The 25,099-nt window shown below is 39.5% G+C and overlaps 2 protein-coding genes across 2 annotated transcripts; both read left to right on the top strand.

Annotated features, from left to right (window-relative positions):
• The first annotated feature begins 273 nt into the window (after nucleotides 1-273).
• On the top strand, nucleotides 274-12,994 carry sfxn5b (sideroflexin 5b). Its single transcript, XM_058648912.1, has 14 exons — nucleotides 274-830; nucleotides 5,971-6,039; nucleotides 6,549-6,626; nucleotides 7,274-7,300; nucleotides 7,419-7,473; nucleotides 7,562-7,587; nucleotides 7,761-7,814; nucleotides 8,003-8,059; nucleotides 8,154-8,219; nucleotides 8,447-8,537; nucleotides 9,452-9,567; nucleotides 10,098-10,183; nucleotides 11,121-11,238; nucleotides 11,613-12,994. Exons 1-14 carry the CDS (start codon nucleotides 774-776, stop codon nucleotides 11,688-11,690), a joined length of 978 nt encoding a protein of 325 aa, XP_058504895.1. The 5' UTR covers nucleotides 274-773; the 3' UTR covers nucleotides 11,691-12,994.
• Nucleotides 12,995-14,193: 1,199 nt separating this feature from the next.
• On the top strand, nucleotides 14,194-22,546 carry smyd5 (SMYD family member 5). Its single transcript, XM_058648948.1, has 13 exons — nucleotides 14,194-14,339; nucleotides 15,235-15,343; nucleotides 16,305-16,444; nucleotides 17,125-17,246; nucleotides 18,383-18,452; nucleotides 18,936-19,040; nucleotides 19,287-19,349; nucleotides 19,840-19,910; nucleotides 20,024-20,130; nucleotides 20,255-20,311; nucleotides 20,400-20,494; nucleotides 21,361-21,431; nucleotides 21,862-22,546. Exons 1-13 carry the CDS (start codon nucleotides 14,247-14,249, stop codon nucleotides 22,010-22,012), a joined length of 1,254 nt encoding a protein of 417 aa, XP_058504931.1. The 5' UTR covers nucleotides 14,194-14,246; the 3' UTR covers nucleotides 22,013-22,546.
• The last annotated feature ends 2,553 nt before the right edge of the window (nucleotides 22,547-25,099 follow it).

Genomic DNA, 25,099 nt, shown 5'->3' with positions numbered 1-25,099 from the left:
ATGCAAATAAAACAACACAGAGTGGAATAAAATGAAGCTAGTTGAAGGCTAGAGTAAAACGATTTTAAGGTTTTAAGTCTTCTTTGTCCTACAGTGTGTCAACTCTGCTTTGTCTCTCCTACAGCATTGATTTCAGATTGTTAGATGCTGTTTTACACTCATTTCTACATTAGAATTTGTGTCACAACTATGGGGAAAAAAGGTGTGGTGTTTTGTTTTTGTTTTTTTATTAAAACTCCTCTTCTGTTTTCCTCAGGGCAGCAGAGTGAGAAGTTGATGGCCGGGATGGGGAGGGCTGTTATTGTCTTCCTGGCTCTGCAGAGCCACCTAGAGCTTCTCACAATAACGCGCACCATCTGTAACAGACATCATATATTATCCATTGACGCACATGTGCTCCTGAAAGTAGTCCACGGGCTGATCATCACTCCATTCAGACACCAGGCTCCTCCTCCTCCTCCTCCTCCTCCTCATATAATTATTGATCACAGCTCAGTCAAACATCTATGGGCAAATCAACTGTTATCTCTCCCGAGATCAATGCGAACAGTTACGCAACAGCTTTCACCGGATCGACTATTCGGGGGGGACGCGTACTCGTCGCGCGCTTTCAACTTTGCCTGGCTTTTACGCACAGGAGGAGAGGACTCCGCGTCCCAGCAGACCTTGCGGTTCGCTCGCTTCACTAGAGTTGGCACCGTGAGTGTAGTTGGCTCCAGTTGACACTCGGCTCATGATTCACTACATTAATAATAAATAAATAGTTGGGTGTCATGGCGGAATCCGCAGCGTGTCCTGCCTTCCAGCTCGGCAGACCCAGATACGACCAGGTGAGTCAAGTGCTCGTTATTCTCCGTTAACGAGCGCGCTAGTCCCGGTTTTTTTTTTTATTTGCTGAAGGGTTTTGCGGTGGGAAAACAGCCTCCTCTTCCTCCCGATCCTCCTCTTCCTCCGCCCCGCTCCTTCTCTGGGTGCTCTTCTTCTTCTTCTTACTCTTTGTGGACAAAGTTGCCTGTGATCTGCGAATGACGCGATGCTCTGTGGTGTTTCAGAAAAGGCAGCAGCAACTTTGAGATGGTGACCGCGTCAGCTGTGACTTTGTCACAGTTTAGTTGCCGGGGATAGAATCGCAGATCGCTCGTGTGATCATCTCTCTCACACCCTGGTGTCGGTGCAGCGCCGCGTGTGAGAGATCTGCAGCTCATGTGTGGATGATATCTTCTCCTTCTTTTGTCACTTCATCACGATCAACGTGCGATTTGTCTTGGTTTTTAATTTTCTATAAGCTTCATTGGCCAGTGAGAAAGCAGATATCCGTCAAATGTGGAATCATTCACGTGTACAGTGGGGGCTCTTGTATAACATTACCTGACTGCACTGACAGATATGTTTTTGAATGGAAATCACAACAAATCTTAATTATCTTGTGACAATATATCTGTCAGATTTATAAATGTACACATTTTCATACCTTTCATTTGGTTGGTATTCACATATTCAGGTGAAATGTTAATATTTTTATTTGACACATCAACATTCACAATTTTATTTCCTTCTTGTCACATGTTAAAAAACAAAATTGTAAATATATGTTCCTATCACATTCCTATTACACACTCAACTCAATTTATCAACCACTTCCTCCAACTATTTACACGATATACAGTTTTTAAAATGTCCTTAAAGTTCTCGATACAACACAGGAATATTGAATGGCTTTAAACACGACCATTTCCATGACCGTGGGTTAAACTGCTGTTCTTCATCCTTATGTTTATTTAAAATTTGCATTGTGCACATTCGTTTTCATTCATCTGTTCGACAGTCCCATAATTTAATCCCTTGTTCTGACACAATGCATTTTTAAATTATGTCCCCCCTCCCCCTTTCTCTCTCTGTTAACTATTTCTTGTAGTTTTAATAAGACATCATTAGTTTGGTCTCTATATCCTGTTAGAAGAGCTAATACTAACTAACATTACAAAAGAAAATGGACTTGTATTCAAAATGTCACTGTTACTATGTTACAAGTATGTTACCAAGGAAACATTTTAAGTGAAAAACAAGATTATAAATACTTTTATAAATAATATAACAAGGTTCCAGGTTCTGGAAATGACTGGAAAGAGTCAATACCCCTTTTTTGGCACTTCAAAATAATTTGCATGTGCTGTGTGCTGGTGAGTTAGAATCCCCCAAATCCCCCCACATGAAATTCACCACAATCACCTTAGCACCTTTAATTGTGATGGGTGATGATAATATTGTTTATTGTCTTATGCCAGGCCAAATTGAAACTGGTACACCCTGAACTGTGTGGCAATGTGTGGAAAAACAACAACAAAAATTGAGATTTATACAATTTTAGTGTCTATGATAAATGTGTTGCTTTACTTACAGATATAATCCCGGAAACACCACGTGAAGAACGGTATGACCTGTTCCAGACAATAGAAGTGGGTGTAAAAGGCTTCAAATGTGCAGAATAGCTGAGAAACTGCAGTATAGATGTGAATTTATATACAGCATATGTATATAAAAGACATCTAATTCTATACATCTTTCTGCAGCTTGAGTTCTTATAGAGATGAACGGTCTGTGTGTGTGTGTGTGTGTGTGTCTCAGTTTCTAATCTGCTCCGATAAATTTGCATTGGTCAGCCTTGAAAGATAATGTGACCTTCACGTGTGTGAGCTCTGCAGTCGAGCTTCCTTTTTTTCCTCCATAGGAGATTATTCAGCTGGTGATGGCACTAAACAGGTTGAAGTCCGACGTGTAAATAAATCACCGGTTGTTGTCGATGTGCTGTTGAAACATGGACACAATAAAAACACAAAAGGCATTTTTTTCATTGATTCATTCATGGGATGGATCAGCGAACAGAAAAAGAAAATCATGAAATCCGATAGGATCCAAAAACCCCTTAAATATCACATTAATGCTTAAGCAGAAGCACATGCTATAACTAGAGACACGCGTCACCTCCTTTGTCATGTGATGAGAGTAGTGTAGTGAATTATCCCCGAAGTGAAGACATAAGAAAACAACTCTAAAAACTGCAAAGATGCAAGAAAACCTAGAAAAGATCTCGAACAACCACGAGAACCCTCAACAAACTCAAAGTCCCAGAGTTCCAGGTTAAAACAGCCATAAAGAAACTCAGTGTGACCTCACATACACATAAAGGAGGTGCGTGTGAGTGTGTGTGTGTTTCATGTCTACGTCTTGAGGATCTTTTTTGTGTCATGACACTGCACGGTGCACACACAGAAATTCATTTCATGTACAGTTGTCATATCGCTGTGATTTAAAAAACAAAAGTGAGTGCTTATTAATAGGTTTCCAGCTCTGTGTCACTCATGCACCGCTCATACATACAGTAGTTCCTCCACCAGGAAACCTGCTTTTTTGTTTTTCCCTTTAGCAGCCAGTGATTTGTGTTGATTAACGGCGCTGTAACACTTCCACTTCTTTGTGTCAGAGCAGTTTAAATTAGGTCAGTCCTTGAATCAGCATAAATCTCGCCTGGTTTGTGTGTGTCTGCTTTCTCCCCGAGTTCCGTCTCCAGCTTCAGCCTTGTTGTGTACTCTCTAGCGGAGCTGAAACTCATGCATAATTAAAGCCGGCTCCTCACATGCATGGATCCACTGCAGCAGCGCATACGGCCTGTAGACGAAGAAGAAGGAGGAGGAGGAGGAGGAGGAGGATGGAAGCCAGAAAAAAACAGAGACACGCTGTAGATGGTCATTAGATGGACCAGAGGTCGTTTTCCCAGTCATTTCCATTAGGACTCTGTGCTGGAGAGATACTTGAATATAGAGAAGCCGTCACTTCATAACTGATAAATGTGTCCGAGGGAATCAGATGAAAGCTGCCATGTTTTTTTGCCCCCATCTGGCTCACCAAACACACTCTTGGCATAAACTGCTACTGGGCCTTTTCAGATTGCTGGCACGCACGCCGCACTTAGCAATTGGCATGCCGATGTAGACGGCAGAGGGAAACAGAGAACACTTCACCAGAAGCTCCAAGCACGACTCTGAAGAATATGTTCAGCACTTAGTCTGTTAAGTGTTTGTCTCAAACGGCTCATTTCCAGCAGTATTTTTGTTTCCCTTGTACAACAAAGACTCCTCGTTTGTCTTTATTTTTCTTTAATTGTCGCGATATTTCACATCTGAGCGTTTAACGCCGCGTTTGTTGGCATTTCGTGGTGTTAATGTATCGATTTTACGCCGGCATATCAATACATTGTGTTTGTTTTGTTTAGTTTTTGACCTTTGGAAACAGTGTGAGGTGATGAGGGGCTAAAACCAGATTCTCAGACTGTGGTACGTGTACATGAGCTTCCTCTGGTGGTGCTTGGAGGAAAATCAGAAATACTGTGCTCGGAGTGCAGCTGAGGAAATTTGACTTTGGAGTGTGTAAGAAAATAACAAAACAAATAACAAAAAAACAACAACAATAACTTCAATAATAATAAGTAGAGTCACTTTATCTCTAGGGTTGCACAAACAATCCAATACGCATCTAGACACATGGGTTGCAATACCATTCAAAAACGATATACTTTTATTACAGACTGATTCGATACCAATCGATACAGTATAAGAACGATACAATGTGATTTGATTCTACAGTTAATATTTGTCAATTCTATGAAAGTGACAGCACAGTACAATATTTTCTTTTCAAATATGTAAGTGTAAGTCCACATATCCCCAAGCATTGTTGCTTTATGGCTCCAGCAAAAATGCAATCTAAAAAAAAAAAAAGAACAACCACAAAATCACATGTCAATGTATTTATTTTTAGACATGGACCGAAAAAAGTCTGGCTGCATCAACATCATGTTTAACTCTGTGTTAAAAGTAACACAGAGAGAATAGTGAGCATAGTGTTTTCAACACTAGAAGTAGGTAACAAAGGTGCAAAATTTTAACATACGGGTCTCCACCATCAATTCATTTAGGAATTATAATAGTATAATAATAGTAATGATCTCATTTGTAATCGATGTAATCGAGCTCACTTGTTGAACCGAATATCCGGTTGCATCGGTTTATCGTTCACAACCCTACTTATGTCTCGCTCCGTCTTAATCTAATTTCACTACACCAGTGTTTTTAAGTTAATGTGAGGAAGAGGAGGACGATGACAGAGCAAAATGATCTCATTAATAATAGACAAAATAAGCATTTATTGTCCTGCATGGTGGTTCTCATACGAGTGTCTGCGGTACGCTGCCATCCATTAACTGTACCATGACTGTACCATTCTAATGGAACCATCAATTTATGCCAAACACACCAGGGAATATTTATTGTTGCTTCCTGTTTGGGATAAATCTCTACATAAATGGAGAGAAAGTCACAGGAAGGAAAATCACAGCAGTAAATGATGAAATGAACGATGGCAGAGTTCTGTTCCTGTCCTCACTTTCAGTAACATCAGTAACTCGAGTAACACGTGTGCTTTTCCTACTGAGACATTGACCGTTGGGCAAAATTACTTTATATTCTACAGAATTTAAGTTAAAAAAGATCCTTAATCAATGATTTGGTTCCTTTCTTAGCAGCAATTCATTGTCCTGCAGGGATTTGACTTTTCACAGATGGTATTACTGAGTGTGCAGAATTGTGTGCTGAATTACGAGTAAAAAAACAAACAACTGAGCAGTTTAAATTAATTAATACGACGTGATAAAAATTAAGCAGTAGTTCAACCGTAATCCCGGCTGTGGCTCCGTGGATGCGAAACACTAAATTGTACTTGTACATGATACTTTAAGCACACAGTGACTTCATACTTACTATTTCACAGCGTCTGTGGGAGACAGATAAAGAGCCATGTTGTACAGCGGTAAAGTGGCGATAAATCAGTGCAGAGGACTCACGGGAATAATGTTTAACTCACGGAGACGTGAGTCAATTTTCACTGAGAATTAACTCTTGTTTTTGTCTTTTCCAGGGTTCCTTCCTTGGGCGTCTCAGACACTTCATAGACATCATTGACCCCAGCACCCTGTTTGTGTCAGAGGTAAAAATCAATTTGTCAATATTATCAACGCTGTACACAATGTGCAACTGACAGGAAGTCAATACATCATCATTTTTTTAGTTTTCAAGCAAATGTGACGAGACCTCACTGATGTTTTTTGAGCCGAGGCTCTGGCAAAATATTAAAACTGCAGTATGTAATTTTAGTTGTTGTTGTTGTTGTTGTTATTAATCGGTTTGGTCAGAAATGATGTATCGTTATCTGCATGCTGCGTCCATTGAATGATTTGACCAAGGTTTGAATCGAACAAACTATTTTTTATTTATTCATATTTAAAAGTTTGTCTTTTTCAGTTTTTTCCCCAAAACCCCAAAAATTGAATGAAAAATTCACGAGCATTTAAAAAGATTAATACATAATGTGAATACAGCAACTGGTCTCTGCAGCTTTGGATATGCAAAAACTTTCCACTTCAGCTATTTATTCAGTGTCAAAAATGCAGTCAAATAAGTCTAAAGAGTTTTCTTCTGTCTTTCATTTGTTTACAGACGCGGCTGAAGGAATGCATCAAACTCCTCGATGATTACAAACAGGGTTTTCTCCCAGCTGGAGTCACTGATCTTCAGGTGAATATGGTCACATTTGATCCTCAAAGGAGTTTTGATTAAATACCACAGAAAGAAATTACACTAGTACACTTTAGTCACAGGCTTTTACTGTATACAGGTTGTTATCCTTTTGCTAAAATGAACAACAGTCTTTTTTATCAGACTTTAAAGTCAGAATTCCCACTTTAATCTCATAATTCTGATTTTTTAATCTCATAATTCTTAAATTTAAGGGTAACTTAAACTTAAACTTCTAATCTTTTTCCTCTAAATTCAAACTTTCTCTAAATTTCTCAAAAGCCAGAATTCTGACTTTTTTTAGACTTTAAACCTCAGAATTCTGACTTTTTTTAGACTTTAAACCTCAGAATTCTGACTTTTTTTTCTCAGAATTCATGCTGTTTTTCCTTTTTTCTTTCTTTCATTTTTTTTTTACATGTGGCCCTAATTCTCTTCCGTAAAAAACAAACCTTGAAATATCTTAAAATGCTTGAATTTGAGTTTACAAAGTTTTACAAACCTTGAATCCTGAAAAACAAAGTTCTGGCCAGATCCAAACACCTTATTTAAATCATAAAGAAATGCCACGTATCCAAAAAACAGAAGCAGGAAGCCTAATTGTGAACTGTGTTTTTTTCTCCATAATGTGCTGCAAACCTGCGCAGCTGTGGGAAGCCCAGAAGATCAAGCAGGTAAGTGAGTGGCAGAGCAGTCATAAGTGAGCACAGGTTCCCGTGTATGCACTCTCTCATACATTCAAGCCTCTGGCTGCTGACAGCATGAGGATGATGCCATGCTCTCTGCACGCAGGCCATCATTCACCCTGACACAGGAGAGAAGATCTTCATGCCATTTCGAATGTCAGGTACGACCTCAGATGAAGATCTTTGCTGATGAAGTTTTTCGTCCATTTAGCCGTTGTTTTTTTCTTTCACATTGTTCTCATTGTGCAGGTTATGTGCCATTTGGAACGCCAATTGTAAGTCCCGCATTCAAATCACACATTCAAATCAACACACATTTCATAGAGAAAAGTAAACGTGGCTGTGCAGAGGTCCATTCATGTGCTCATGTTTTGGGGATAGATGAAAGGAGACTGGACTTATTTTGCTATAAAAATAAGATCTTATTCTCTGGTTTCATCTACTGTAGGTCATTGGCCTTCTCCTCCCAAATCAGACTGTGGTGTCAACCATTATATGGCAGGTACTGTAAACACCGTAAATCCATTGCATTTAGCCTGTGGTGCATTTTGGTCACATCTATCTAAATAGCTATTTAGATAGAAAGTTGTTCTCTTTTCTCCTGTTTTATTCATTCATGTCCTCCATTTATGCTCATGCTGTATTGTAACCACCATATCTCCCTGTTTCCTTCCTTATTCTTTTCTGCAGTGGCTGAATCAGAGTCACAATGCTTGTGTGAACTATGCCAACCGCAACGCCACCAAGGTAGAAACTGTACTCAGATTTCTCAAAAAGAAAGAAGAAAAAACAACATCATTTTAGTCTGAAAAACAGTATTTTTTCTTTTGTCCCACTTCAGCCCACGCCTACATCTAAGTTCCTTCAAGGCTACATAGGAGCTGTGACGAGTGCTGTCTCCATCGCCGTGAGTTTGATTAATATCTTGTGTTCTTGTTTTTGCAAACAGTAGTTGGTATAAGAAGTGAATTTGTGAAATGTTAGAATGTTTTAGCTCTCCTACAAATAAAATCGAAACGACATTGTACTGATATGTTTCATCCATTAGTTCAGTCTGATGTCTGTTACCAAAGGTGTTTTTGCTTATTAATGTGCGTGTATTTGTCATATTTAGGTTGATTTTGTGTTTTATAGGTCGGGCTGAACGTGCTGATTCAGAAGGCAAACAAGTTGTCCCCTGCCACCAGAATGATAATACAGAGATTAGTGCCGTTCCCGGCTGTAGGTAGGTTTTGTTTTGCTGCAGTTAAATCGCACACAAACACTGTTCCAGTGTTAAAGGTTTGCTGATTAAGTTTGTTTTCTTTCTTCTTCAGCGTCTGTTTTCTTTTTTTTGTGGGAAAATTTTTAAAATAGTGTAAATCAGGGTCTCCATGTGCCGTCCCAAGCCTGGATAAATGGGAGTGTTGCCAAATCAAATATACGGACCATCTGCTGTGGCGACCCCTAGAGAGGGAGCAGCTTAAAGACATTTAAAATAAATATAATGTAATAATATTTATTTAAAAAAGTCCAGGTGGACTTAGGTGTTAAAGGGTTAAAGCAAAAAAAATAATCTAATAGTTAATGTGAGTATTAGGGCCACATGTACAGAAGAGTATTAGGGCGACATGTAAGGAAGAGTATTAGCGCTACATGTACAGAAGAGTATTAGGGCCACAGGTACAGAAGAGTATTAGGGCCACATGTAAGGAAGAGTATTAGGGCCACATGTACAGAAGAGTATAAGGGCGACATATACAGAAGAGTATTAGGGCCACATATACAGAAGAGTATGAGGGCCACATGTAAGGAAGAGTATTAGGGCCACATATACAGAAGAGTATTAGGGCCACAAGTACGGAAGAGTATTAGGGCCATAGGTACGGAAGGGTATTAGGGCCACAGGTACGAAAGAGTATTAGGGCCACATGTACGGACCACATGTACGGAAGAGTATTAGGGCCACATTCAAAACAAATACATTGAAAAATTCTGACTTTAATCCTAGAATTCAGATTTCTGACTGTAATCTCAAAATTCTGACTTTTTTCTCTTGAATTTTTTTTTACATGTGGCCCTAATACTCAAACAACACCTTGATACTACTGGTACTACTAATAGTAGTGTTCATACAGTTCTTTTGTCTGCCCTGTGCAGCCAGTGCAAACATCTGTAACGTGGGGCTGATGAGACACAACGAACTGTCTGAAGGTGTTGATGTGCTGGACAACAACGGGAACGTGGTGGGATCGTCCAAAATCGCTGCAAGACATGTGAGTAAGCTTTTTAGATTTGTCATGGTTAGGGTGAGGATAAAAAACATTTTTCGCAGTCCAACGTGCTGGTGTAAACATTAAAGCAGAAAATGTAATCTAATAGTTAAGATATGGAAAAAAAAACATACAAATATCAAGAAAATAAAAACTTTAACGCAGCTCGCACATTTAAGTCCAAACATTTGCCGAATAGATGACGAACGTAAGCTTGAATATAAAAATTGCAGCATATAAAAGGTGCTATGTGAATTCTGAGACAGAATATTAGTGTTCATACATAGTATTATGTATGCAGTTAGTGTAAATCAGTATACATAATACTAAAAGTATAAAGAAGTCATGTCCTTGCTCTCTCGGCGTCCGCGTTGCTTTATTGCTTTGTAACCGTATTGAATAACTTCTAATTGTGAAAATGCATCATTTCCTGCAAAGTTCATATTTATTCAGCTCCCATCGGATTTCATGAAAAACTCCGTGCAGTGTTGAAATGAAGCGTGTGCACAATGTTCTCATCTTTTTTCCCTCAGGCGATCATGGAAACAGCCTTCACACGTGTGGTTCTCCCGATGCCAATCTTTGTCCTGCCTCCCATCATCATGTCCTACCTAGAGAGGTTTGCATATAAATATACAATTTTTCTGTTTTATGAGTAATCGCTGGCTCCACTAAGTGGCTGCAAAATGGTGAGAAATTCACATCACAGAGTCCCAGGGCAGAATCGGACACCTTTATAATGTAGTATTTTGTAGGAAATCAAAACTTTAAAGGAAAAATAAAGACAATTGAATTGATATGAGAGGCAAGAACCAGTATATCTTTGCACAAAACGTAAATATGGATAGATTGTCTACTAATTAATGGATAAAATAACCAATCAAGTACATCCATTTTTCCATTTTAAAACACTGCACACTGAATTACATCCGACATCGTTATCATCCAAAAATCCAGAACTAACTAACTAATCCTCCTTAAAATCTTTTAACTCAAAACGCAATTAAAATGTACAGAACTGCATGTCAACTTTATAAAAAATTATAAAAAAACAAAAGGTCACAGGTCCTCACAAACCTACCTATAGTTTCCTGATTTAAGCTCAGTAACTAAGCTTTATTTTCCGAAATAAATAAGATAGAAACTCCACATGTTCAGCTTTGTCCAAAGGAGTAGAATAATCTGCTTTAAAATGCATTTAATTGTAATTTACCCACAACTTCACCATTTCTGTAGTGAATTCATTTTGTGCTCCAAAGTGAACCTGATGTATTTTATTCAAACGGTCCCTTAAAGAAAACATGAAATGTGTAAAAAACGAAGAATCTGGAGTAATGAGGGTGCAGTATCTGCAGAGTCTGACTCATAAACCCACAAGAGGAACTTTCACACAGACAGAAAAAAAAAAATCCCACCCACTAATTGCGTGAAGTAGTTCTCTCAAATCTGCAGAAAGATGTATTTGGTTTGGTTTTTTTTTTTGTCTCAGATCTATAAATAACGCTCAAACTGCACCAGCTCACCACGCCTCTGTCTCACTGTCTTGACTCGTGTAGGCTGAGGTTCCTGCAGAGTCACCGCAGACTGCTGCTGCCCGTCCACAGCTTCGTGTGCCTGGTTACGTTCGGCCTCTCGCTGCCTGTGGCCATCAGCCTGTTCCCGCAGATTTCTCAGGTGCGGGGTTCATCGTACTGTCACACAAACTCCTCCTTCTGCTGCTGCTGCTGCTGATGATGAATCCAGGGCCAGATGGCTGAGGGAAGCAGCTGGGGAAAAAAAATAAATAAAAAATTCACATTACACATACACCACTGGACATGAACAGCCTCGACCCACACGCCTCGTGTTTACCTACGTCTTTTAATTAAAAAGTCAAGCTGATTTCAGTCGTAGATGTCGAGCTGAAGCCCCGCCCTTTCACCCCGTGTCACCTGGGATTAGCACCAGCGACCCCCACGACCCTCGTATGGAGGACAAAGCGGGTGATGATTGAATGAATATAGAGCTAAATTCAGTTTTTAATGATTTTTCTTCTCCTCCTCCTCCAGATTGAGGTGTCTCGCCTTGAGCCGGAGATTGCCATGGCAACAGATTGCAAAGTGGTAACCTACAACAAAGGTTTATGATGGAGAAGCGGCAGGATTGAGAAGCTACAGTCGAGTTCCTCCTCCCAACGTCTGAGAGTTGATCTTCACATACTCAGCCGCGGTTTCTTAACCTTTAATTTGACTCGTGGTTTAATCTGAGCCTCAAAATCTAGTGAGTCTTTTGTTTTTTAAGCTCTGCATATAGATATTAATATATATTTACTGAAAAATCTGTTGTGTTTTTTTTAGCATTTACTGAATTAAGATGATTTTAATATATACAGTACACTGCAGTATTTATAAGCCATGTATAGTTGTGGCTTATCAAGTGTATTTGGAGCCTTTTTTAAAAGAGAGACTGGTTCATAAATGCAGTTTAAATGTCGACATGAGATCAACACATTATGTACTGCAACATTTGCTCTTAATGCTCCAAAATCTCTGGTTATTTAGCAGTTAAAATACTCTTTTCTACTACAGCGGATTTTTATATATAACAACAGCTGCAGCTGACGTGACGGGGGCCATAAAATGCTGCCACAAGGGGGCGATCCAGGTGTTTTTAGGCTCCACTTTTGGATGCTTCCACATTGTCCGTCCTCACATTATACAGTCCTGCTGGTCCTTACTCCTGAGTGTGAGCCATAACGTAGTGGAAGACACATATTATGTGCTTTTTAGATTTAGAGGCTTGTTTTAGAGCCTGAATAATAACAAATAATAACAAATGTAAATGTTTGTTTGTTTTCTATTAGGGTTCCTTCAGAATACGACATTCAGTAACTGTTGCCAGTAGCAAATGATGTGCTAAATTGTATTATTGTGATGGAGAAAGTGGCAAAGGGACACTCTGCAGACTCTGATGTACTGTATCATCGCCACGTTATATATTGTATAATGAGAAACCTTCATAATGAAAGAATCACACCTCAATGTGTAAAGCCACAATCAGGGGCCATTTAGAGACTGTACTGTAGATTAGTTTACATTCTTTTAGATTTTTAATCAACGATCTAATGTGAAGTACGTTTACCTAAATAATATGAATCAACCATGTGTTTTCCACGTTTCCTCGAACAGCCATGAACTACTGTCTGACAGGGATTTGACTCCACTACTGACGACTTTGTGTATTCCTACTGCAGTATTTTAAATGTTAAATGTATAACTTACAGTATATATTATACTTCTGATCATGATGATGAAGATGATGATTTACATTCTTTTGTATAACAGTTTTATTAGCATTGCAATGTTTATTAAATGTTTGCCAGTCAAACAATGTGAAACACTGACAGTATAATAGTCATATAAAAACACATAATAAATAATCTCTCTATTCACCTTGTTTTGTGATGTTTTTATGTACAGACAGTTTGGGTTATTTACACTGTGACCTTTGCCTCCGTGTTGTTAGAAAATAGTTTATTTCTCAAAGAAGGTCAATGTTTTTCTGTGCTGCATTAAAGTGGTTACTGTAAAAGAGAAATTATTTTTTAGAGCTGTAACAATTACTCACTTAATCAATAAGTTAATTGACAGAATATTTGACAACGTAAAGTATTAAGTTGTTTTTTTTTTACACCATTTCCTCATAATAAAATATATGGAACAAGCATTAGCACTGCTGTCACAACAGTTACAGATGAAACAATTGTATTTATTTATGTAACCCTTATTTAAACAGGTAGTCATATAAATTAGAAAGTTATTAACAAATATATTAGAGCACCACACAAAGCCACAGCTGCCCTAAAGTAACATAACTTTTATTTAACAAACTCATTTCTTATGTTCCTGTAATGGTTAACACGCCGATATGCAGAAGCTCTTAAACCGAAATTATATTTTTAATACTGAAATATAATTATTATTGTTATACAGCATAACAAAAATAGTAAAACACAATATTATTTCTTTAATTAAAATGTCAGATTATAGTTATTTACTTGCATTCCTGAACAGAAAATCTTTAGTTTTAGTGGTCAAATGTTACGCTTGATTAACTTCTGACTTCTCAGAGAAGAAGTCGCCTCAAATGTGGGTATAAAAGGTGAACTCAGTTTGTTATTTGCCAAATAAATAAAAGGTTTCTAAAATATTATATATGTTCTCTTTTTTATGACAGGTGGTCTAATATCTGTAAAGCATTGTGTATTAAGATAAAACATTGTGCAGCTTTAAGTAACAGGTTTAATGATTAGTTGTTTTCTCCTTTTTGTGGATAATTTTCTACTTCACTGACTCAGACCTGATACTGCTTTATGTTTTAAGGGTTAGTTTATTCATTCACACATAACAAAACATCAATATAAAAAAATTATTTCATTTTATTTTTATTTTATTTTATTTTTATTTTTATTCTATTCTAATTTTCTTAACTGAGCTGTTGTGAATGTGTTTTCCCCCCTGGGGGAGGAATAAAGTCATTCAATTCAATTCAAATTCAATCTCAGTCTGGGTCCTAATGTTCATGGACAGAAGAAAGAAAGCTGCTCTTGCAGGCCTCACCAGCAGAGGGCGCTGCATCTCTGCGCTCATACGCGCAAGCTTCTCTGTGCTGTGAGGGTTCAAAGTTGAGAGGTCGTGACAAACATGGCCGCTCCCGTGGATGACATGTTTTCCCTCTGCGTGGATCCCGGCAAAGTGTCCGCGTGCGTGGAAGTCACATTTATCGACAATGTCAAGGTAAAGCGCGTTGTTTTATTTCAAAAGTGACGACGTTTTTTTTAAAAAAAAAAACAGAGAGCGGTTGTACGGCGGCGCGGCTGCGTGCGCGTGTCGCCTCTCTGAAGCACAACCACGTCATCTTCATTTTTACTAAATGTGACAACAATGAACTGTTGCTATTGTTCAAAACCTCCACAACTGTGTTTGTATTGGTGTAGTTTGAGTGTTTAAATGAAGTGTACTTGATTTATAGCTATAAAATAGCCTTTTTTAGATCCTCTGTGGTGGTTTGTGCATGAAATTTGACACTTGTCATCATAAACTGTGACGTGTAATTGTGTAAATGAGGCTACTGTGTGTGACAGGTAATGTGTACACTTGGTTTATAAAGGCTGTTGCATTATTACTATTATTATAACTGAATACATTTGTGAAATAAACAAATGTACAAGTTAAATATGACATATACAATGTTATAGGTCACTTAACAGTACTTTTCATTTCAATTTGACCGTATTTATGTGGAATTACACTGGTTCTAATACACGTTAAAACGTCCTGCATTTAACATTAAAAGGCCAAAGAAATAAACCAGGTATTATGTGAGATGAAGGGTAATAGCTGTATTTTAAGCATGTCATTGTAGATAGATATTGTATTTGCTGTGTATGGCAAGCTTTGTGATATAGCTTAAAAATATTAAGGTATTACTTATAAACCATATCGCGCAGCCTTAAGCTTGACAGAAATAGTGATTTGATTTATATCACAATGCATGTCAACAATAATATTATACATCTAATATATAATAATGATATAAAAAGTACATCAAATATATGTAGATTGTTTTTGTCCATATCACGCAGCCCCCACTTGTGTGTAATGTAAAGCTTTTTCTCTCTTTCACATTTAGGGGAAAGGTCTCTTTGCAAAGAAGAGCATCAAGAAGGGAGACGCCATTTTCATTGAGCGACCTCTCGTCTGCTCCCAGTTCTTATGGAATTCTTTATATAAATATAAAGGTGAGATGCAAACAAAGTGCTTCTTTTTTGTCTCTGTCTACTAAAACTCAGAATCACGTGTGGTGCTTGGGTTGATGTGGGGGTGAAAGTATTGTTTCTTCTTGTATTCACCTTAAAGGTGGGAGAGGTAAGATTAAATGGCAAATAATACAACATTTTAACAGTTAATGACTTTTGTACATTAATGAATGATGAATCATTGAGTGTAGATCAACAAGGGTTAAAATCATTATGAACTATCAATAACTAATCAAGACAGCTTACCTATAGTACATGTATTATCACTTACTTTGACGGGAATATTGTTTACTGGCATCAAAACGGCATGAATGATGATGATAGGTTTTCAGTGTAGTGAGTCCCAGGACCCAAACGTGCTGATTTGTATGAGTCCGTCAATAAAATGATGATTTACTGAGAAATTAGTGTTAAATTCCTGTTTGATGCTGGTATGTTATGGTCACAGTGAACAGATATACTCCAGTACAGTGTTTTCTCTAGGGTGTTTTTAGCAGTGGGGGCAGGACTGAAAATCCAATTTAGGTGACTTCTGGTACGTCTTAGTGACAACTATTCATCATATACGCTCAACCAATGCTAAATCAGCATTTTGGTAAGAGGGTGCAGTGCCCCCTGTTACCCAGTTTAGAAAAAAACCCTGCATGCTATGTGGTTTTGGATGCACATAAATTGGCATCAGCAAGGTGAGGTGCTGCCAGTTTATTGGGATTTCTTTGCGTTTATAAACCGTTGAACACATGATTACAACTTTATTTTATTTACATTTTATAACAATATTGTTACATTATTACATTCACCTGAACCAGAGTGGTGGTGAGAGATTTTCTCGGGCTCAATCCAAATCTTTCATCACAGTTTTGACTGTGGGAACTGGACCATTTCATTTAGAAAGAGATCGTGTTACCTTTTGCTCATGTTCTCGTACCGTTTCCTGTTACAGCCTGTGAATTCTGCCTTCGTGCTCTGGAGACGGCGGAGGAGAATGCGAGGAGACTCAGTGGCAAACCTGGACTCAGCCTTCCTCACCCTGAGCTCTGCTGCGTACGACCAGAGCTGCACCAAGCCTGCCCTCATTGTCAGGTTTGCTGGTCTGATCATGAACTGAATGACTGATGTTGTATTTGAAGGAGAAAGTGGTGAAATCAATATTCTCTAAGACAAGACAAGACAAGACTAGACATGTGTTGGGAGGGCATAGTTTTCCACACTCAGTTATCCATTATAACATTTTTCAATGTAAGTAAAACAGAAAAAAGAAATATAACATTGAATGTAATCTCCTCCCAGATGCTTCCTTGTAGTAAATAAATTCAACTGACTAAATAGGATTTGGAAAGGCACACACTTGGTTATATACAGTTTCACATCATGTAGGAAAGTGCAGCTCTGAACTCATGTTACAGGAAATAGCCTAAAACAGACTGTTGAGATACAGAAAAAAATGTAAAATATCTTGTAGTCCGGCTGTGTAAAATCTTGTGTAGGTGTGTTCACGTCTGCTTTATTCAGTCTGGCAGATGTGAAACGTCACCTCTGCCTACTACACACAATATTTCCCTGATTACATCCACCTCACATAATAGTTGTTGCTAAGCAATGGTTGTTCCCAGTATGTGGTGGAGGAAACGGTGCTGTATTAAGTGGTGCAGCTGTTGAGAGTATTTGTTCGTATGGCAGCACCTGTCACTTCAAATGATTTACATTTCTTTTGTGTAGGACATTTTCAGTATTTCATACTCTGAACAAGTGTTTCTCTGCAGGTGATGTACTGCAGCAGCGAGTGTCGACAAGCTGCAGCAGACCAGTACCATCGGGTTCTGTGCCTGGGTGCCTCCCAGGAAGATCCAGACCACCCCATCAACAAGCTCAAAGATGCATGGAGGTGAGGCCACAGTGGTACAACAATGTATTGCAGTCCAAGAGATCTGCTCAGTTTTACCGGACAACATTTTATACAGAGGTAACGATGTCGTGCCCCGTTCTCAAGTTTAAATTGATCGGGGATCAGCAGTGGCAGCTGTGTGTGTTTATTTTTAGTTGTCAGGTTCCTGGTGTAGCTCAGCTGTGGACTGCTTTATTTAGGGCACCACTCATAGTGGAATTAATCTCATATTTACTGTGTTTAATTGGCCACATTTTAATTTGATTCCTTGTTTTGGTCCACTCCAGTTCACTGTGTCCTCTCTGCCTCTCTAAAGCACACACACACACACGATTTTCTCTCTAAGTGGGGACACAGTTTGCTGTAACTTAAGTTTACAATCAGTGTTTGCACACAATATAAATGTAAACAATGTGGTATTAAACCACAACACACAGAAAAGCAACATTTTCACAAGTTCTGTTCTGTTCTTCCTTTCTAAACTTCAGTCAGGATTGTATATAGTCAGGATACTAGTTTTTTTTAACCCTTAGATGCGTAAGTGGGGTCCAAAATGACCCCATGGGTTGTTATTCTTCAAAATCTTTGAAATTAAAAGTTTTTACATTTTCATATTCCAGGTATTCCCCATAAAACATGTTTGTGACATGAGGCCATTTGCATTTCTCTCTTTTTTTTTTTCCCATTAATTTTAAGAAATTGCCGTTTCTTGTATCACTATTATTTTCCATAAGCGGGGTCAAAAATGACCCCAAGCATCTCTTATGGAAGCTCTAGGAACCTTTGATTCTTATTCTTATGACTGTCAGTATAAAGGGGGTTACCCTGAGTACAAATCAATCTTTTGTTTGATAGGAATGATAGGAAGTGATGAAAATCCTCATCATCAAGACATTTCTTAAGTTGCATTGAGTCTATTGGGGTCAATTTGACCCCAGTCATGGAAGAGTGACGGTATGGGTAGGTCATACATTCAAGGGTTAAGTTGTAACATGCTGCTCTGTTATGTTGCTCGATACAAGTATCAGATTAGGATTCTGTATTGGCAGATTCTCAGATTGGGTTATTATGTGCCAGTATTTGTTAAATCCTGTCAAAAAACAACAACATATATATATTTGTCTCCTCCTCTTCAGGAGTGTGCATTATCCTCCAGAGACCTCGAGCATCATGCTGATGGCCAGGATGGTAGCTGTGGTCAAACAGGTGAGTCAAACTCTGGTGTAACTGATTATTGTCGGTGTTCATTCATCCTGTTCCTGTGCGTCTCTGGGAATAATTGCAGATGTTCACGCACATAAAAAAAGACCTCTGTAAAAATAAAAAGACAGCACGTGCTGCATGGAATTAGATTTTTTATTGCCCACTCCACAATATTGCATATACATTAAATTCAAAGTTTATGGGTTTGAAAGCAAAGCGAGTTGGTTGTGAAAATAATTTCTTTCTAAGATGAGAAATGGGAAGAGAGTGTTTTTCTTTAGTTTGAAGAGAAAGCGTGTGTATACGACTTGGAATTAAGATGCTGCAACTTTTGATTTCTTATTGTTTCCCAATTAAAATGTAAACAAAATACACTCACTCACACATGGACACCACGAGTACATTAATGTGCACTATAAAATACACCATAAAAACCAGAGTGACATTTAGTATTAACGTATTAATAACGATGATTGCGTTTCGCAGGCTAAAGACAAAGCCCACTGGCAGAAGCTCTTCTCTCACTTCTGCAGCCGCGCCGCCAACGAAGAAGAAGAGATCGCACACAAGCTCCTGGGAGAGAAGTTCAGAGTGAGTCACTCACCGCCGCGTTATTTCCGCTGGAAACAGTGAGCTGTTGAGGTGCAAAAAATGTGTCAAGTCAAAGGCAACTTCAAAGACATTATCCTCTCCGCTCTTATGTTATGGGTCAGTGAGCAAAGCAGCACGCTGTAAAACTCTCCCTTGACACATTTTTAATCCCCCGCTGATGCCTGTGATGTGTGTTCTGCTGTTATGTAAAATGGAATCATTCTGTATTTCACTTTGTTTCTGCAGGGGCAGTTGGCCTTGTTACACAGCCTTTTTAAAGCAGCACTTTATGACGACCATCTCAGTCGGGTAAGAACGTCACCATATGTTGTTTCATTTTTTTTACTTGACTAAGCGTCAGTCATTCATTACATTCATTTTCCAAAGGCTGAACAGCTGCCAGTAATATCTCTGAGGTTGTAACTCAGTGCAGAGTTCAAAGTTATTTTTGATTGACCAGTTGCTGAGTCAAATAATCCTGAATGGGCTGCAAATAATGACTCAAATTATTGATTATTGTGCTGGTTAAAAGGTTGAGGAAAAGCTTAATGTGTGCTCTGTCATCAGTGCTCAGGCCCAAAATGTTTAACTTACAATAATGATAACAAAAAAACTTAAAGTAATTCAACCATTTTCAAAATAGTTCCTAGTTAATTTCCTTTCTTTTCGATTGACTAACCATGAATACGTATGTGTTGTAAAATCCAGACAGAAAAGTGATACTGTAGCTGTCATAAACGTTAAATGAGTGGCGGAGTTTTCCTCATATTGATCAGTTAAAGGTGTTATTATTTCACAGTGGTTCACTCCTGAGGGTTTTCGCTCTCTCTTTGCTCTGGTGGGAACCAACGGACAAGGCGTCGGCACCAGGTAAACAAACACCGTCCTCTCCTCTCTTCACCTGCTCCGGATCCCAAACCATCTCTCATACATGTTCCTGGTTTGTTTTGTTTTTTTGTTTTTTTTGTCTGCTTCAATTCCAGCTCCTTAAGTCAGTGGGTTCACGCCTGTGATGCACTTGAGCTTGCTGTCCAGCAGAGGGAGCAGTTGGACTCCTTTATTGACCAGCTGTACAAGGACATTGAGAAAGGTCACAGTTTTATCTCAGTCCTGCAACATTTGAGTGAGTGTAGATCTAAGCATCTGTGTGTAATGTCTCTCTCTCTGTGTCTCTCTCTCTCTCTCTCTCTCTCTCTCTCTGTCTCTGTGTGTAGAAACGGGAGACTTTCTAAACTGCGAGGGCTCTGGACTTTTTCTGCTCCAAAGCTCATGTAAGTGCACGTGATGTTGTAAAGTGTCACCTTACCTCGTGACCCCCGTTTTTTCCCCTTCCTCATGCTGCCTTCTTGACCTCCGCAGGTAACCACAGCTGCTTACCAAACGCAGAGGCATCCTTCCCCGACAACAATTTCCTGCTTCACCTCAGTGCCCTCGGTGACATCAACCCGGGAGAGGTCAGCTGACACGACTGGTTGTGGGATGATAAATTCAGGCCGGGGATAGACGAGGCAGAACCTCCCTCTCTAGCTCTGTGCGCTCCCTTGTCGGGCAGTATTAGAAGGCTGAGACTTTGAGGATTGGAGTGGGTTTGTCAAGCTGTCGGAAAGATTGAGATGCCTTGCATCTGCGCGGCGCAGTAATGTCATAGCAACAACACTGCTTTTCACAGCAAAGCTCCCCTTTGAAAGCTGGCTAGGGGTGGGTGGGGGGGTTGGGGGGCTGCTCACATACAGTGTCTAAAAAAGATTGAAAATTACATGGAAGAAGCCAGAGATGCTGGGGGGGAGGGTTTGCACTCCTTTTTCGTGTCCGTCATCACTAAGCAACCGCAACCTGGAAGCAGCAGAGATGACGGAGGTTGCTGCACAGCCTTGATAAATTAATTATGCATTAAAACATCAAAAAAAGAACAACCCCTGAACATGGACAGTAGATTAGTTTTTCTTCACCCCACAGCTTCGTCGTTTTATCCACTCAAACTGAGTCAGGAGCTTTGTTTGCATGATGGAAACAAAAAAAGTTGTGATGTGTGATTCATCTTGATGACACGTGCATGGAGAGAGCAGGGATGCCAGGCCACTAACACACTGGGATCATGTAAAGGAGAATTTATGCTTTTTAACAAAGCAACGAGTCGTGTAAATGAAGTTTAAAGACGTAAAGCGCCTGCGTGAGCAGAAGGAAAGACGTTGGAAAGAAAAACAGTATCATGTTTTTGTTTTCTTTGTTTTTTTGGCCTAAACCTTAAGTCGCCTTGGCTCGCTAACTTCATACCATTAACGTTGGACGACTTCAACTCTTTGCTTTCTCCAATTTCCAGGAGATCTGCATCAGTTACTTGGACTGCTGTCAGCGGGACCGGAGCCGCCATAGCCGACACAAAATCCTGAGGTAAACATCTGTAATCTCTCGGATGAATCACTTGAATGGGGCCTCGCACTGTTGCAAAAAAATCCCATCTGGATCAATAAAAAGCCTCCCAGGCGATAATGGGCAGAAATGTTAGGGGTCTGATGGCTGCTCCTGTGCTCCAGCTCTTCATTGATCAACATGATGTCATGTCATCGTTGAATTACACTCCAGTCCTCAGGGCTGAGAGCAAGTTTGTTTTGCAGGTCTTTGAGCTGCATAAAGTTTTGGTTTTTTGCGGGCACCAGCCTCTGCCCCGCCCCCCCCTCCATAACAGCTTGAAGTATTAACTGCACCACAAGTGTTAATTACTGTATTAAACATTAATTTGCTCCGGTGCACGGCGGTTTCTTGACAGCAGATTTTTCCATAAAACGCCTCAGATTAATCGTTTCCTGTTGTCTTCACACAGGGAGAACTACCTGTTTGTCTGCTCGTGTCCAAAGTGCGTCTCCCAGATGGACGAGCTGGATGTGACATCGGAGGAGGACGAGGAAGAGGAAGGCGAGGCAGAAGGTGAAACGGAGGGCGACGACATGGAAGACGAGATGACGGATGTTTGATGAAAGACTTGTCCACGTTGTCCTCGGCCGCTCTCGTCCCCCGACCACTATGCCAAGGAAGATAGGAAAAAAAACAAAAAAAAAGCGGACCATAGATTTTTGCGTTTCACTGCAACTGATCGAGCGTCTTGTTGTAAACACGTTTCACTCACAGGTACATGTATGCAGCGTGTAACATGTTTCTTTTCGTCCGGCTTCACTTAAACACTAAAGGGGTTTTAAATCCCTCAAAGAGGTTTAAGTGCTCACTCTGATGTTTGACGGTTATAGAATTTCACGTAAAAAAAACTGTCGGGATGCAACACAATGTTGTGGGCAAAGTTCAAAATTGAAATCAGGTTTTTGGTCAAGTTTGATGAACTTGTTTGGGACGGGTTTACAGTGTGAGCAGCACCATATATTTTTATTTCACTTATTGTCATGTGAAAATGCTAGGAACATGTTTGTTTTTTTACATATGGACATTTGATCTTCATTTTAACAAAACTGAGCAATGGATGTGATGCAACTAAGCAAATAAAACCGAATAAATGATTCTTTTTTTAAAATGTCATTTATAGGAAAACTATTTCATAAAACTAAGGGAATCCCGTAAAATGTCTTGTTTTAAACCTCAGACATCTGCTTTGGCTGGTGGGTTGTCAAACTGGTGAGATTCATAGAGCTCCCTACTATTCTATGAAATGAGATTGTGGAATCTGGAAAGGAATATGATGAAATGATCTTTAAAAAATTGGACTCAGTCTTTCTGCAATCTGGGAAATAAATGACAAATAACAAATAAAACGACTTCCACCGTCGTCCAACCAACCTTTATTTACCATAAAGAAGAGACCACGTTTGTCAGAGAACACCTGGCTAGATCAGGACTTCTGGAGCGTGTTTTAGAATCCAAAATTGAATTATTTGGACAAAGAGACAAAGGATCTTAGATCAAAACCAATCACTGTCATAAAATCTGCTATTTCGTCCTCATGTCAAAGGATGCTTGAGAAAAATGATCCAAGTGGACTGACAGTGACCATGTAACACGATACATAATAATCCAGTAATTCTACTTAAAATCCCAGATCTTTATCTCACTGAGATGCTGTCAGAGACTAGTAGATGTTATATGAAACATTTCACTGATACATATAAAGACAATAGCTCATCTTTAGAATCATAATCGCGGTCTCACTTCCTCAGCAATAATTGGCACAACAGTTTATTTTCTGTTGGTGAGTAGGTGATAAAACATGTGCTTGTTGCTGCATCGCGCAGTTACATTACCTTTTATTCATAGATAAAAAAAAAGTCGTAACAATTGGTTACAAACACAGTTTACAGTAGCTGCATGTGGCTTTGATTTGGCTCCAACTGAAAAATGTGGCTTGTGCAGTTTTATATTTCACATGGGGGAGAAGTTTATATTTCACATGTCGGTTCCTTTTTCAGATCCACCCCCCATTTTAGATAAATGTTAGTGATTGGCTGTGCAAGGCGGGATATACACAGTATATGAATTGGAGGGAAAGAGACGGGAGGTTTCCAGGCCAGAGAACTGCTGTTCAGTGATAATTCTGTGGCTTTGTGACGATGAATGGCCCCCTTTACGCTTCGTTCATGGCTGGTATATAAAAAAACACAGATAAGAGCGGCTTTAAATTCGACTTGAAAGTCGGCACTTTATCCTCGTAAGTTATTGTGTCATTTGAAACCCCAGCGTGCCGGAGGAGTAAAGAAAACATTGTACCCGCTGACTGCACTTCCGTTTGGTGCATTTCAGTAAAACCTTTCAACAAAGCAAAGGGATTAATCAAAGGTTAATTGGGTTCTCAGGTGTTTTTGCTCAACGTATAAGTTCCTTACAAGACCGTACGTATTGTATCAAAGCGGCTTTTAATTTACGTCCCACTCTAATGACAGCCCTGTCATAGACGAGGCACGCAGCCAGTTAATGTCGTTTGATCGCCTTACTTAATGTATTACGGAGACCTTGAGTGGAAAATTGCTTTGTCAGTAACCATTTGCCCTTTGTGGAAAACAATATTCCAAGCAGCGGTTCCACATGAAAGAAATTGCTAGTGTTGCCCTCGCAAGAATCGATATCACATAAAAATGACTGTAATCACAAATCCCAATCATTTCCAGCCGCCCTAAGATTGGGACATATTGAAAGAGCAATCCTGTTGTTTTTCAGTTGACATTCAGCACAGTGGCAAGAGGACAACACGTTATTCAAACAAGAATCATTCAAATATTACAACAGTAGCAAACAGAAGTTTTTTTTTACTACTTTGGCATAAAACACTGAAACTCGACGTCTGTTGAGTTGTTTATCTGGTTTATTCACCTCCTGCCTTCTCTGCAGAAGATTAAACTGTTAAAATATTTGCTCAGTCTGTTCTAGTCAGTCTTAAATTGTCAGTGGGGGTTTTGACTCTTCACTAATAGTTTATTTATTTATTTATTTTTAATTGTTGCTCCACTACAGGCAGCGTTTTACTGTCAGAGAAGTGGATATGATCAGGTGTTCTCCTGCCCATCAGTGACAGACAGTCAAAGTCGTACATGTATATTTTAATTACAGCCAGCAGATGGAGGATATGATGCATTTGCACCGTTTACATAACCTAGTGCTCCCCCACCCCCAGAGTTCCTCCCATCATCTATGGTTGACATTTCTCTCTTAACCTTCTCACATTACCACAGTCCCGCTTCCTGGCGTCGATTTCCAGTCCACAAAAAAAGGAATACACACCTGGGATCCAGCATTGCAGGAGGCCGCACCTCTGGACTCATCCTGGAGTTGAAGTTCCCCAACCAGCCGTCGTCATCCTCTGAAGCCGTGCCAGAATTCCTGCAGGAGTAACTTCGGAGGGTAAACTCGGGGTGCGGCAGCCCGCTGCAGGGCTCGAGCACGGGCAGGCGTTCATATGGCACAGCATGACTCTTCCATGTAGGGAGGAAAATGGCGAGATCAAAGTGTCCACCCTGGGAGAAAAGGGCTACGTTGGGGCTAATTTGAGCACCAAAGCAGCAGGAAGTGATGGGAATGTTTGAGGAGGGGGGAAGGGGTGAGGATTAACAAAGGGCAGTTATTGC

The sequence above is a fragment of the Solea solea genome, chromosome 14 (genome assembly GCF_958295425.1).
Source record: "Solea solea chromosome 14, fSolSol10.1, whole genome shotgun sequence".
Taxonomy (NCBI): domain Eukaryota; kingdom Metazoa; phylum Chordata; class Actinopteri; order Pleuronectiformes; family Soleidae; genus Solea; species Solea solea.
Note: the sequence above shows the minus strand (reverse complement) of the source record. Positions and strands in the feature narration are given on the sequence as shown.

What these genes read in the sequence shown, in the direction of transcription:
- sfxn5b (XM_058648912.1), top strand. Translation starts at nt 774, where the DNA reads ATGGCGGAATCCGCAGCGTGTCCTGCCTTCCAGCTCGGCAGACCCAGA. An exon ending in TGCCATTTGGAACGCCAATT is followed by an intron (nt 7,588 to 7,760) that starts GTAAGTCCCGCA and finishes CATCTACTGTAG; the next exon opens with GTCATTGGCCTTCTCCTCCC. An exon ending in TGTTCCCGCAGATTTCTCAG is followed by an intron (nt 11,239 to 11,612) that starts GTGCGGGGTTCA and finishes CTCCTCCTCCAG; the next exon opens with ATTGAGGTGTCTCGCCTTGA.
- smyd5 (XM_058648948.1), top strand. Translation starts at nt 14,247, where the DNA reads ATGGCCGCTCCCGTGGATGACATGTTTTCCCTCTGCGTGGATCCCGGC. An exon ending in AAGCCTGCCCTCATTGTCAG is followed by an intron (nt 16,445 to 17,124) that starts GTTTGCTGGTCT and finishes GTTTCTCTGCAG; the next exon opens with GTGATGTACTGCAGCAGCGA. An exon ending in GGACAAGGCGTCGGCACCAG is followed by an intron (nt 19,911 to 20,023) that starts GTAAACAAACAC and finishes CTTCAATTCCAG; the next exon opens with CTCCTTAAGTCAGTGGGTTC.